At 49.3% G+C, this 14,128-nt stretch overlaps 1 protein-coding gene across 7 annotated transcripts in view; it reads right to left on the bottom strand.

Moving 5' to 3' along the window:
• The window catches only part of neo1a (neogenin 1a), a 280,070-nt gene that overhangs the window by 104,842 nt on the left and 161,100 nt on the right, over window positions 1-14,128 (bottom strand). For all 7 annotated transcript variants that reach the window (XM_072465808.1, XM_072465811.1, XM_072465814.1 and 4 more), the window contains exon 5: window positions 4,206-4,342. In XM_072465808.1, the coding sequence (XP_072321909.1) occupies window positions 4,206-4,342 (137 nt within the window). The remainder of the gene's footprint in view (window positions 1-4,205; window positions 4,343-14,128) is intronic.

The following is a 14,128-nucleotide window of genomic DNA, read 5'->3' as shown; positions in this document are numbered from 1 at the left end:
GAACGACAGGTGAGAGGGAGTCAGCCGAACGACAGGTGAGAGGGAGTCAGCCGAACGACAGGTGAGAGGGAGTCAGCCGAACGACAGGTGAGAGGGAGTCAGCCGAACGACAGGTGAGAGGGAGTCAGCCGAACGACAGGTGAGAGGGAGTCAGCCGAACGACAGGTGAGAGGGAGTCAGCCGAACGACAGGTGAGAGGGAGTCAGCCGAACGACAGGTGAGAGGGAGTCAGCCGAACGACAGGTGAGAGAGACAGGTGTTATATTTGAGCTGATGTGGCCGATATTTGAAGATACAATTTTTAGATTTAAAAACACACAGGGCCAATAATGCGTCGTGTTTCAGGTTCTTGTCGTTCACTTCATATATTTAACTCTTCTATTCATATTTTCACTCATGAGTTCAAATGTTCCAAACGTCCATCTGAGGAGGACACACGAGGCTCATGGGACAAACAGGACAAAAAGTCAAATATTGGGGAAAAAACAGCCGATACTTTTGAAGCAGTATTTGTCAGTACTCGTCAGTAAGTCTGTAGTCAGACTCGCTGTGGTCAGACTCGCTGTGGTCAGACTCGCTGTGGTCAGACTCGCTGTGGTCAGACTCACTGTGGTCAGACTCGCTGTGGTCAGACTCACTGTGGTCAGACTCGCTGTGGTCAGACTCGCTGTGGTCAGACTCGCTGTGGTCAGACTCGCTGTGGTCAGACTCGCTGTGGTCAGACTCGCTGTGGTCAGACTCACAGTGGTCAGACTCGCTGTGGTCAGACTCGCTGTGGTCAGACTCACTGTGGTCAGACTCACTGTGGTCAGACTCACAGTGGTCAGACTCGCTGTGGTCAGACTCGCTGTGGTCAGACTCGCTGTGGTCAGACTCGCTGTGGTCAGACTCACAGTGGTCAGACTCACAGTGGTCAGACTCGCTGTGGTCAGACTCGCTGTGGTCAGACTCACTGTGGTCAGACTCACAGTGGTCAGACTCACAGTGGTCAGACTCGCTGTGGTCAGACTCGCTGTGGTCAGACTCACTGTGGTCAGACTCACTGTGGTCAGACTCGCAGTCCGAGCTGGTCAGTTACAGCTGGTATAATACACTGCAGGATGTTGGCGCCGACATGAAAAACGACTTAAGTGAAGTAATAACCGTAATAACCCAGGAGCAGATTTAAAGCTGCAGAATAAGAGGCAGAGCATATGATGAACGGCAGTGCAGCAGCTCTGTGACCCCGCCCTCATTCCACTCTGTGACCCCGCCCTCATTCCACTCTGTGACCCCGCCCTCATTCCACTCTGTGCTTTACATTAAACCCGCTCTGGGCGACTCAGCCCTGTCCCGACACGAGCACCATTACATTAATGTGCACCTGAAGCAGCTCGTCTGAGGAGGTCACGTGACTAATAGACCCCGCCTCCACACGGCTCAAGGGCATGTGAAGCAAAGACACAGACGCATAAGATACAAACCAGAACAATTACTGACCATTTACATATGTTTACACACTGGGACATTTATAGAGACAAAGTGTTTCACTCAAACTAATGTGAAACATCCGGTGACATCAGCAAATCAAAGGTGAATCTTTGAAATCTTGAACTTTTTTTTCATTGCCACATTTGTAAACCGCATTGTGAAATCTGATCTCTGTTTACAGTCACACAAATCTGATCATTGGACTGTAAATCATCATTACGCCTGTTTCCTGCCTCATTGTTCAAACTTGTGCAGGTTTTGACAACAACACAAGTGATTTGACGCTTTATTGTACTTTGTTTCTCTAAAAACCCATTGTTTACATGTGTTTGCTGATCCCATTTCTCTCATTTATCTAATTATCGGGTTATCTGATCTTTCTAGTTTCTGTTTTTTCCTGGCCATGTAAATGTGTCCAGTGTGACCTGCCCTGGGGCAGTTTGCTCGGGGCGCGGTCCAGCGTCACCAGACCAAAGCTCCTATGTAAGAGTAACGCTGTTACTGACGTGGAGAGTGGCCCCGTGGCCCCGTGTCGTCCGTATAGATCCAGCCTTTATGGACTCTTTCCCTTTACAAACATTAGCTCTCCTGTGGCAGCCGCTGACCTTTACGCAGCCACTTGTTCTGGAGGGAATCAATGCTGTTATTGTGTTTGGTTATTCATGGGAGGAAATCAAACACTATTAGGCCGTGTTGTTTTATTGTATTGCAAAGACAATAAAGTCTGTGGCTCCAGCGCTTTAAAAGGGCTTTTCATTTTTATCGTTTCATTAGATTTTTTAACACAGTAATCTAAATGAACAGGAGTAAACGCGCACACACACAGGGCAGTCCCACGGGGCAATCCCACAGGGCAGACCCACAGGGCAGTCCCACAGGGCAGACCCACAGGGCAGACCCACAGGGCAGTCCCACAGGGCAGACCCACAGGGCAGTCCACCAGAGCAGGGGTTCTGAAAATGTTAATTCATTAATTTCCAACTCTAAAAGGTGCAATGTGTCCAGCGTTATCCAGTGAGCCGTTGTCCATCACGAGTCGACATCAAAGTGGATCCATTCTGAAAGCTGCAGCAGGCGGCAGCATGGCGGGGGCCGGGGCCGGCGGCAGCATGGCAGGGGCCTCCATGCCTAAAGCCCTCAGCGAGAACACTGCATAGTATGACTTTTACTGTTCTTTTTGAACTACACTCTCACACTTAGAATATACCGTCCAAATAAAACATTTTCTATTTTTGTCACATTAGTTTAGCCATTTTTTGCTGCTGCTGCTGAACGATCAGAAAGAGATCAGATTACTCACATCAGGAGGAACATTTCAATCACCTGGGAAGGTTCGGTGCATTTAAAGACAATAACACGCTCCGTGTGATCGCTACATTCCAATGATCCACGGGAATCACCAGCAAAACAAGCCGACAATAAAATCATGAAAAGATGCGTCAACAAAGCTTCACTTTAAGTGCGTGGCACTCCCCTCCTCAAAGGATTAAGAAAACATTTGAATATATATATATTTTCATTCATCCGCAGCAGCATCGGGGCTTTAGAAATGATCAATATTATTATTATTATCAATCCAACATGAATCATTTTCAGGACTAACTGCCGCCTCTGGCCCATAGAAGGAGCTTTAGAAAAGTGCACTCAAATTAACAGAGACAAATTACACTTTGTTCAGGTTCTGGATCATCTAGATCATCTCTGTAGATGATCCACAATAATGATCTAAAATGATTCATACAAACAACTTCCTGTTCAAAACTGCAGAACTGATAAGCCCCGCCTCTTCATACTGATAAGCCCCGCCCCGCCTCTTCATACTGATAAGCCCCGCCCCGCCTCTTCATACTGATAAGCCCCGCCCCTCCTCTTCATACTGATAAGCCCCGCCCCGCCTCTTCATACTGATAGGCCCCGCCTCTTCATACTGATAAGCCCCGCCCCGCCTCTTCATACTGATAGGCCCCGCCTCTTCATACTGATAAGCCCCGCCCCGCCTCTTCATACTGATAAGCCCCGCCCCGCCTCTTCATACTGATAAGCCCCGCCCCGCCTCTTCATACTGATAAGCCCCGCCCCGCCTCTTCATACTGATAAGCCCCGCCCCGCCTCTTCATACTGATAGGCCCCGCCTCTTCAGTGACATTTCAGTAACTGCGTTTCCACCTTCACAGAATGTGCATAATTATCTAAGTTTGCATTTCATTCTACATTTAAAAGGACAAGTACAGTCTTTATAAAAGCAACAAACTGTAATGTAACAGTAATCTCCTTTGTGCTCGGGTCATATTACACGTTCATTCATTCATTCAATAATTAATGGAGGCAGAAAAGCACTGGTCGACTGAGACTCCAGTGGAAAACACAGTCATCATTTCTTAGTCAAGAGGAATAAAACACTCAAAGTCTAGGATTATTTGACTTTGTACCAGCGCTGGAGTATAAGTACTCAAATAAAGACTACAAATGTACTCAATTACAATTACAAGTTCTGCTGCCAAAATTTACTAAAAATCTACATAAAAAAATGATTTACGTTTTAATGTAATCTTAAAACAAAACACTTTTTAATCTGCATCTTCTTTAAGCTCTGGCCAATCAGAACAGGCCAGTTGTGTCATGTGTGTTTGTGAAGGAGCAGATACAACCGTGAGCTTAGGATTGTACTCGAGTACAAGTACACATTCAACAAAGCACAATTACACTGAGTATTTGTGAAGGGGGGGGGCCGTTACCTTGCACAGTGAGCCGGGCCTGGGCCTGGAGCGAGGCGTTCCCACCGTCTGCTGTACAAGTGTAGACTCCTGCGTCCTCCTCCGTCAGGTTAGAGATCTGAAGAACTCCTCCTGCCAGCACCTCCACACGGCCCTCACTGAACACACAGAACACACAAAACACACACAGAATGAGAACTCGACAGAAGGTTAAACTGGGGAGAGACAGATAACTTCACATCCATCAGAGAGAAGGCGTGTCCAACATTTCACATGGAATCCTTGATCTGAACACGAGCTAACGATCCAGAGCTCCTGAGCCGCTTTTAAATAATCAACAATTCTGATCATTTCTGCATCAAACATCCATAAAGTGTTCCAACAGCAGGTTTGTTTATCTCCCTTATGTAATTCCCTCTGCTGCCAGCGGATGGAGTGCTACCACCAAATCCTGCTGAGGGAGCGTAAGATGTCAAAGATATGAACATGCTTAAAGGCAAATACCATTCAATAATGTCCTTTAAAGTCAATATGAAATATTCAAATAGACAAGGGTGAAATATGTTTAAATACAGTAAAATTTCACTTTTTGAAGTGTAGCCACAGTGCAAAGAGAAGGGTTTAAGTATATATATATATATATATATATATATATATATATATATATATATATATATATATATATATATATATATATATATATATATATATATATATATATATATATATACTTAAAAAATGTATTGTCCAAACATGAACACTACATCGAGTCAGTCGAGGGGAAAGGTCGCAGCGCCTTCTTCATTTACTGAAAAGTTCATTCAAATTACCAAATGCCAATAACATTTTCAAAGCGTGTGCGTAATTTTCACGGGGCTGACCTGCCCTTGACCCGCCGCGCTGCCCTCCTCCTGCCCTCCTCGCGCCCTCCTCCTGCCCTCCTCGCGCCCTCCTCGCGCCCTCCTCCTGCCCTCCTCCTGCCCTCCTCCTGCCCTCCTCGTGCCCTCCTCGCACCCTCCTCGCGCCCTCCTCGTGCCCTCCTCCTGCCCTCCTCGCACCCTCCTCGCGCCCTCCTCCTGCCCTCCTCCTGCCCCCCTCCTGCCCTCCTCCTGCCCTCCTCGCACCGCCCTCCTGCCCTCCTCCTGCCCTCCTCCTGCCCTCCTCGCGCCCTCCTCCTGCCCTCCTCCTGCCCTCCTCGCACCCTCCTCCTGCCCTCCTCCTGCCCTCCTCGCACCCCCCTCCTGCCCTCCTCCTGCCCTCCTCGTGCCCTCCTCCTGCCCTCCTCGCACCCTCCTCCTGCCCTCCTCCTGCCCTCCTCGCACCCCCCTCCTGCCCTCCTCCTGCCCTCCTCGCACCCTCCTCCTGCCCTCCTCCTGCCCTCCTCGCACCCTCCTCGCACCCTCCTCCTGCCCTCCTCCTGCCCTCCTCGCGCCCTCCTCCTGCCCTCCTCCTGCCCTCCTCGCACCCTCCTCCTGCCCTCCTCGCGCCCTCCTCGCCGCTCCCAGACAACAAGCACCATTAATAAAACATGCACAAAGCTGAAAGGAGCCCACGGAACAGAAGGGCAGTGAAGCGGACTCGCACCGGCTGACGGAGCGGATCTACGGAACGCTACACGGCACGTGCAAGGGTGTAATGTCCGTCTCAAACACAGTAATTCAACTGAACGCTCTTACATTAGCACTGAACGCTCTTACTTTAGCACTGAACGCTCTTACATTAGCACTGAACGCTCTTACATTAGCACTGAACGCTCTTACATTAGCACTGAACGCTCTTACATTAGCACTGAACGCTCTTACATTAGCACTGAACGCTCTTACTTTAGCACTGAACGCTCTTACTTTAGCACTGAACGCTCTTACATTAGCACTGAACGCTCTTACATTAGCACTGAACGCTCTTACTTTAGCACTGAACGCTCTTACATTAGCACTGAACGCTCTTACTTTAGCACTGAACGCTCTTACTTTAGCACTGAACGCTCTTACATTAGCACTGAACGCTCTTACATTAGCACTGAACGCTCTTACATTAGCACTGAACGCTCTTACATTAGCACTGAACGCTCTTACTTTAGCACTGAACGCTCTTACTTTAGCACTGAACGCTCTTACTTTAGCACTGAACGCTCTTACTTTAGCACTGAACGTTCTTACATTAGCACTGAACGCTCTTACATTAGCACTGAACGCTCTTACATTAGCACTGAACGCTCTTACATTAGCACTGAACGCTCTTACATTAGCACTGAACGTTCTTACATTAGCACTGAACGCTCTTACATTAGCACTGAACGCTCTTACATTAGCACTGAACGCTCTTACATTAGCACTGAACGCTCTTACTTTAGACGCTCTTACTTTAGCACTGAACGCTCTTACATTAGCACTGAACGCTCTTACATTAGCACTGAACGCTCTTACTTTAGCACTGAACGTTCTTACATTAGCACTGGACGTTCTTACTTTAGCACTGAACGCTCTTACTTTAACACTGAACGCTCTTACTTTAGCACTGAACGCTCTTACATTAGCACTGAACGCTCTTACTTTAGCACTGAACGTTCTTACATTAGCACTGGACGTTCTTACATTAGCACTGGACGTTCTTAAATTAGCACTGGACGTTCTTACATTAGCACTGAACGCTCTTACATTAGCACTGAACGCTCTTACATTAGCACTGAACGCTCTTACATTAGCACTGAACGCTCTTACTTTAGACGCTCTTACTTTAGCACTGAACGCTCTTACATTAGCACTGAACGCTCTTACATTAGCACTGAACGCTCTTACTTTAGCACTGAACGTTCTTACATTAGCACTGGACGTTCTTACTTTAGCACTGAACGCTCTTACATTAGCACTGAACGTTCTTAAATTAGCACTGGACGTTCTTACATTAGCACTGAACGCTCTTACATTAGCACTGAACGTTCTTACATTAGCACTGAACGCTCTTACATTAGCACTGAACGTTCTTACATTAGCACTGAACGCTCTTACTTTAGCACTGAACGCTCTTACATTAGCACTGAACGTTCTTACATTAGCACTGTTTTGAGAACACTGTTCCCTCCTGGACGGTGTTTTCCAAACAACAAGTCGTGGATTAACCGTGAACTGAAGGCTCTGCTGAAGGAGAAGAAGAAGAGCCTTCAGGACAGGGAACAAGGAGGAGTTGAGGACTGTGCAGAAGGAGCTGAGGAGGAGGATCAGGAGGAGGAAGCTACAAGAGGAGGAGCAGCTGCAGCAGAAGAACATTCAGGTAGTGGGAGGAACCTGAAAACCATCTCGGGCTTCAAAATCCCCCCTGCCCAGACGGAGGGAGATCTACAGTGGGTGAATGAATGAGTTAAATTCTCACTTCCTTTGATCAATCACCCCCCCCCCCCAGAGGGTGTGTCCAGAGGGTGTGTCCAGAGGGTGCGTCCAGAGGGTGTGTCCAGAGGGTGCGTCCAGAGGGTGTGTCCAGAGGTGACACTGAGCACACACTTACGTCCACTGAGACACTGCGTTGTAACTGCTCAGTGTTTTCTCTCAGATGCAGTGAGTGATCTTGAGTCATGAAAGTACAATTGTTTATTGGAGGTGGAGTCACTTGTTTTTTGTGCTTTAGAAATCCAATAAAAGTGAAAACATTTACTTATTTAGCAAATAAATAATATATACAGTACATTAATTTAACAAAATATTTAAATAGAAATCAGAATCAGAAAGAGGTTTAATAATAATAATAATAATAATAACTTTTATTTATATAGCGCTTTTCAGTGACCCAAAGACGCTGGTTTATTGCCATCGTCAGTGAACAAAACTCACAAGATATTTGATATATATTTGAAGTGTATTTGATATATATTTGAAGTGTATTTGATATATATTTGAAGTGTATTTGATATATATTTGAAGTGTATTTGATATATATTTGAAGTGTATTTGATATATAATTGAAGTGTATTTGATATATAATTGAAGTGTATTTGATATATAATTGAAGTGTATTTGATATATATTTGAAGTGTATTTGAAATGCACACTTGCTCCCTCCTCCTCCTCTGGACACTTGCTCCCACCTCCTCCTCTGGACACTTGCTCCCACCTCCTCCTCTGGACACTTGCTCCCTCCTCCTCTGGACACTTGCTCCCTCCTCCTCCTCTGGACACTTGCTCCCTCCTCCTCCTCTGGACACTTGCTCCCTCCTCCTCCTCTGGACACTTGCTCCCTCCTCCTCCTCTGCACACTTGCTCCCTCCTCCTCCTCTGGACACTTGCTCCCTCCTCCTCCTCTGGACACTTGCTCCCTCCTCCTCTGGATACTTGCTCCCTCCTCCTCTGGACACTTGCTCCCTCAGTTCTTCTGACCACTGCAGACGTCCAGACTTCCCTTCTCTCTGCGGTCAGGAGGCCCAAATGGGCCCCAGCGAGCACAGGGGAAATGGACCCTCGAGCTAAAGAGAGTGGTAAACAGTCCGATCTGAGGCTGGACCGGCGTTACACACACGGCCCTGGGACCACTAAGGCGGGGCTTTGGCAGAGGGGCCCGTCGAGACCATCTGCACGAGTGGGTCTGAGGGCCACTCGACCTGATGCCCCCCAGATGACGGCCCGTACAGTTTAGGGGCCAAGGCTGCATGGAGTGAGCGGCTCAGAGTTTATATTAAGAGGATTCATTAGACCCCGGGGCCCCCACCACTTTCTGCACTGCATATGTCAATTCAACTGTGCATTTGTGAACATATGAAGCCTTTTGATCTTATAGCTAATAGTTATTTTGATCCCAGAGCAGGTTTGAATGTAGTAGCAGAGTGGTTAGCATTAGGGCGGTAGTAGCAGAGTGGTTAGCATTAGGGCGGTAGTGGCAGAGTGGTTAGCATTAGGGCGGTAGTGGCAGAGTGGTTAGCATTAGGGCGGTAGTGGCAGAGTGGTTAGCATTAGGGCGGTAGTGGCAGAGTGGTTAGCATTAGGGCGGTAGTGGCAGAGTGGTTAGCATTAGGGCGGTAGTGGCAGAGTGGTTAGCATTAGGGCAGTAGTGGCAGAGTGGTTAGCATTTGGGCGGTAGTGGCAGAGTGGTTAGCATTAGGGCAGTAATGGCAGAGTGGTTAGCATTAGGGCGGTAGTGGCAGAGTGGTTAGCATTAGGGCGGTAGTGGCAGAGTGGTTAGCATTAGGGCAGTAGTGGCAGAGTGGTTAGCATTAGGGCAGTAGTAGCAGAGTGGTTAGCATTAGGGCAGTAGTGGCAGAGTGGTTAGCATTAGGGCGGTAGTGGCAGAGTGGTTAGCATTAGGGCGGTAGTGGCAGAGTGGTTAGCATTAGGGCGGTAGTGGCAGAGTGGTTAGCATTAGGGCGGTAGTGGCAGAGTGGTTAGCATTAGGGCAGTAGTAGCAGAGTGGTTAGCATTAGGGCAGTAGTGGCAGAGTGGTTAGCATTAGGGCGGTAGTGGCAGAGTGGTTAGCATTAGGGCGGTAGTGGCAGAGTGGTTAGTATTAGGGCAGTAGTGGCAGCGTGGTTAGCATTAGGGCAGTAGTAGCAGAGTGGTTAGCATTAGGGCAGTAGTGGCAGAGTGGTTAGCATTAGGGCGGTAGTGGCAGAGAGGTTAGCATTAGGGCGGTAGTGGCAGAGTGGTTAGCATTAGGGCGGTAGTGGCAGAGTGGTTAGCATTAGGGCGGTAGTGGCAGAGTGGTTAGCATTAGGGCGGTAGTGGCAGAGTGGTTAGCATTAGGGCGGTAGTGGCAGAGTGGTTAGCATTAGGGCGGTAGTGGCAGAGTGGTTAGCATTAGGGCAGTAGTGGCAGAGTGGTTAGCATTAGGGCGGTAGTGGCAGAGTGGTTAGCATTAGGGCGGTAGTAGCAGAGTGGTTAGCATTAGGGCAGTAGTAGCAGAGTGGTTAGCATTAGGGCAGTAGTGGCAGAGTGGTTAGCATTAGGGCAGTAGTAGCAGAGTGGTTAGCATTAGGGCAGTAGTGGCAGAGTGGTTAGCATTAGGGCGGTAGTGGCAGAGTGGTTAGCATTAGGGCGGTAGTGGCAGAGAGGTTAGCATTAGGGCGGTAGTGGCAGAGTGGTTAGCATTAGGGCGGTAGTGGCAGAGTGGTTAGCATTAGGGCGGTAGTGGCAGAGTGGTTAGCATTAGGGCGGTAGTGGCAGAGTGGTTAGCATTAGGGCGGTAGTGGCAGAGTGGTTAGCATTAGGGCGGTAGTGGCAGAGTGGTTAGCATTAGGGCGGTAGTGGCAGAGTGGTTAGCATTAGGGCGGTAGTGGCAGAGTGGTTAGCATTAGGGCGGTAGTGGCAGAGTGGTTAGCATTAGGGCGGTAGTGGCAGAGTGGTTAGCATTAGGGCGGTAGTGGCAGAGTGGTTAGCATTAGGGCGGTAGTGGCAGAGTGGTTAGCATTAGGGCAGTAGTAGCAGAGTGGTTAGCATTAGGGCAGTAGTGGCAGAGTGGTTAGCATTAGGGCGGTAGTGGCAGAGTGGTTAGCATTAGGGCGGTAGTGGCAGAGTGGTTAGCATTAGGGCGGTAGTGGCAGAGTGGTTAGCATTAGGGCGGTAGTGGCAGAGTGGTTAGCATTAGGGCGGTAGTGGCAGAGTGGTTAGCATTAGTGGCGGTAGTGGCAGAGTGGTTAGCATTAGGGCGGTAGTGGCAGAGTGGTTAGCATTAGGGCAGTAGTGGCAGAGTGGTTAGCATTAGGGCAGTAGTAGCAGAGTGGTTAGCATTAGGGCAGTAGTGGCAGAGTGGTTAGCATTAGGGCGGTAGTGGCAGAGTGGTTAGCATTAGGGCGGTAGTGGCAGAGTGGTTAGCATTAGGGCGGTAGTGGCAGAGTGGTTAGCATTAGGGCGGTAGTGGCAGAGTGGTTAGAATTAGGGCGGTAGTGGCAGAGTGGTTAGCATTAGGGCGGTAGTGGCAGAGTGGTTAGCATTAGGGCGGTAGTGGCAGAGTGGTTAGCATTAGGGCGGTAGTGGCAGAGTGGTTAGCATTAGGGCGGTAGTGGCAGAGTGGTTAGCATTAGGGCGGTAGTGGCAGAGTGGTTAGCATTAGGGCGGTAGTGGCAGAGTGGTTAGCATTAGGGCGGTAGTGGCAGAGTGGTTAGCATTAGGGCGGTAGTGGCAGAGTGGTTAGCATTAGGGCGGTAGTGGCAGAGTGGTTAGCATTAGGGCGGTAGTGGCAGAGTGGTTAGCATTAGGGCGGTAGTGGCAGAGTGGTTAGCATTAGGGCGGTAGTGGCAGAGAGGTTAGCATTAGGGCAGTAGTGGCAGAGTGGTTAGCATTAGGGCAGTAGTGGCAGAGTGGTTAGCATTAGGGCAGTAGTGGCAGAGTGGTTAGCATTAGGGCAGTAGTGGCAGAGTGGTTAGCATTAGGGCAGTAGTGGCAGAGTGGTTAGCATTAGGGCAGTAGTGGCAGAGAGGTTAGCATTAGGGCAGTAGTGGCAGAGAGGTTAGCATTAGGGCAGTAGTGGCAGAGTGGTTAGCATTAGGGCAGTAGTGGCAGAGTGGTTAGCATTAGGGCAGTAGTGGCAGAGTGGTTAGCATTAGGGCTGTAGTGGCAGAGTGGTTAGCATTAGGGCAGTAGTGGCAGAGTGGTTAGCATTAGGGCAGTAGTGGCAGAGTGGTTAGCATTAGGGCAGTAGTGGCAGAGAGGTTAGCATTAGGGCAGTAGTGGCAGAGTGGTTAGCATTAGGGCAGTAGTGGCAGAGAGGTTAGCATTAGGGCAGTAGTGGCAGAGTGGTTAGCATTAGGGCGGTAGTGGAAGAGTGGTTAGCATTAGGGCGGTAGTGGCAGAGTGGTTAGCATTAGGGCGGTAGTGGCAGAGTGGTTAGCATTAGGGCGGTAGTGGCAGAGTGGTTAGCATTAGGGCGGTAGTGGCAGAGTGGTTAGCATTAGGGCGGTAGTGGCAGAGTGGTTAGCATTAGGGCGGTAGTGGCAGAGTGGTTAGCATTAGGGCGGTAGTGGCAGAGTGGTTAGCATTAGGGCAGTAGTAGCAGAGTGGTTAGCATTAGGGCAGTAGTGGCAGAGTGGTTAGCATTAGGGCGGTAGTGGCAGAGTGGTTAGCATTAGGGCGGTAGTGGCAGAGTGGTTAGCATTAGGGCGGTAGTGGCAGAGTGGTTAGCATTAGGGCGGTAGTGGCAGAGTGGTTAGCATTAGGGCGGTAGTGGCAGAGTGGTTAGCATTAGGGCGGTAGTGGCAGAGTGGTTAGCATTAGGGCGGTAGTGGCAGAGTGGTTAGCATTAGGGCAGTAGTGGCAGAGTGGTTAGCATTAGGGCAGTAGTAGCAGAGTGGTTAGCATTAGGGCAGTAGTGGCAGAGTGGTTAGCATTAGGGCGGTAGTGGCAGAGTGGTTAGCATTAGGGCGGTAGTGGCAGAGTGGTTAGCATTAGGGCGGTAGTGGCAGAGTGGTTAGCATTAGGGCGGTAGTGGCAGAGTGGTTAGAATTAGGGCGGTAGTGGCAGAGTGGTTAGCATTAGGGCGGTAGTGGCAGAGTGGTTAGCATTAGGGCGGTAGTGGCAGAGTGGTTAGCATTAGGGCGGTAGTGGCAGAGTGGTTAGCATTAGGGCGGTAGTGGCAGAGTGGTTAGCATTAGGGCGGTAGTGGCAGAGTGGTTAGCATTAGGGCGGTAGTGGCAGAGTGGTTAGCATTAGGGCGGTAGTGGCAGAGTGGTTAGCATTTGGGCGGTAGTGGCAGAGTGGTTAGCATTAGGGCGGTAGTGGCAGAGTGGTTAGCATTAGGGCGGTAGTGGCAGAGTGGTTAGCATTAGGGCAGTAGTGGCAGAGAGGTTAGCATTAGGGCAGTAGTGGCAGAGTGGTTAGCATTAGGGCAGTAGTGGCAGAGTGGTTAGCATTAGGGCAGTAGTGGCAGAGTGGTTAGCATTAGGGCAGTAGTGGCAGAGTGGTTAGCATTAGGGCAGTAGTGGCAGAGTGGTTAGCATTAGGGCAGTAGTGGCAGAGAGGTTAGCATTAGGGCAGTAGTGGCAGAGAGGTTAGCATTAGGGCAGTAGTGGCAGAGTGGTTAGCATTAGGGCAGTAGTGGCAGAGTGGTTAGCATTAGGGCAGTAGTGGCAGAGTGGTTAGCATTAGGGCTGTAGTGGCAGAGTGGTTAGCATTAGGGCAGTAGTGGCAGAGTGGTTAGCATTAGGGCAGTAGTGGCAGAGTGGTTAGCATTAGGGCAGTAGTGGCAGAGAGGTTAGCATTAGGGCAGTAGTGGCAGAGTGGTTAGCATTAGGGCAGTAGTGGCAGAGAGGTTAGCATTAGGGCAGTAGTGGCAGAGTGGTTAGCATTAGGGCGGTAGTGGCAGAGTGGTTAGCATTAGGGCGGTAGTGGCAGAGTGGTTAGCATTTGGGCGGTAGTGGCAGAGTGGTTAGCATTAGGGCGGTAGTGGCAGAGTGGTTAGCATTAGGGCGGTAGTGGCAGAGTGGTTAGCATTTGGGCGGTAGTGGCAGAGTGGTTAGCATTAGGGCGGTAGTGGCAGAGTGGTTAGCATTAGGGCGGTAGTGGCAGAGTGGTTAGCATTAGGGCAGTAATGGCAGAGTGGTTAGCATTAGGCACGTGTGACACTGTAAACAACATGAACGACACAAACAAGGAACACAAAGCCCAGAGGAGACAGCACATGTTATGCAACTTTACATTGGATGCCCTTCCGGTCTCAATCTGCAGAAGAGACGTGAAGTGTCTAGCTACGGGACACAACAGACCTGCAAAAGTAACCAGGAATATAATGAAAGAAAAACTGAATATATATTGGAATTATATAAATAAATTGGACTGTAAAGCAAATGATTTCAGCATTTTAAATATGACACGAAGAAGGACGCGACGTGTCGTTCAACATCCTCACATTTAGTGTCACTGGACTTGAACCTGCGCTCAGGCACTCAGAGGGGTCACAGGGTCACAGACGTTACCCGGGCGACGGCTGAAATAAGTCCATATGTGCGTGGACTGCATACAAGTGTGAGAAGG

Source organism: Eucyclogobius newberryi, unplaced genomic scaffold (genome assembly GCF_026437365.1).
Source record: "Eucyclogobius newberryi isolate DKJ021-1_F unplaced genomic scaffold, fEucNew1.0.hap1 SCAF_5, whole genome shotgun sequence".
In the NCBI taxonomy this organism is placed as follows: Eukaryota; Metazoa; Chordata; class Actinopteri; order Gobiiformes; family Gobiidae; genus Eucyclogobius; species Eucyclogobius newberryi.
This window is presented reverse-complemented; position numbering and strand designations above follow the sequence as displayed.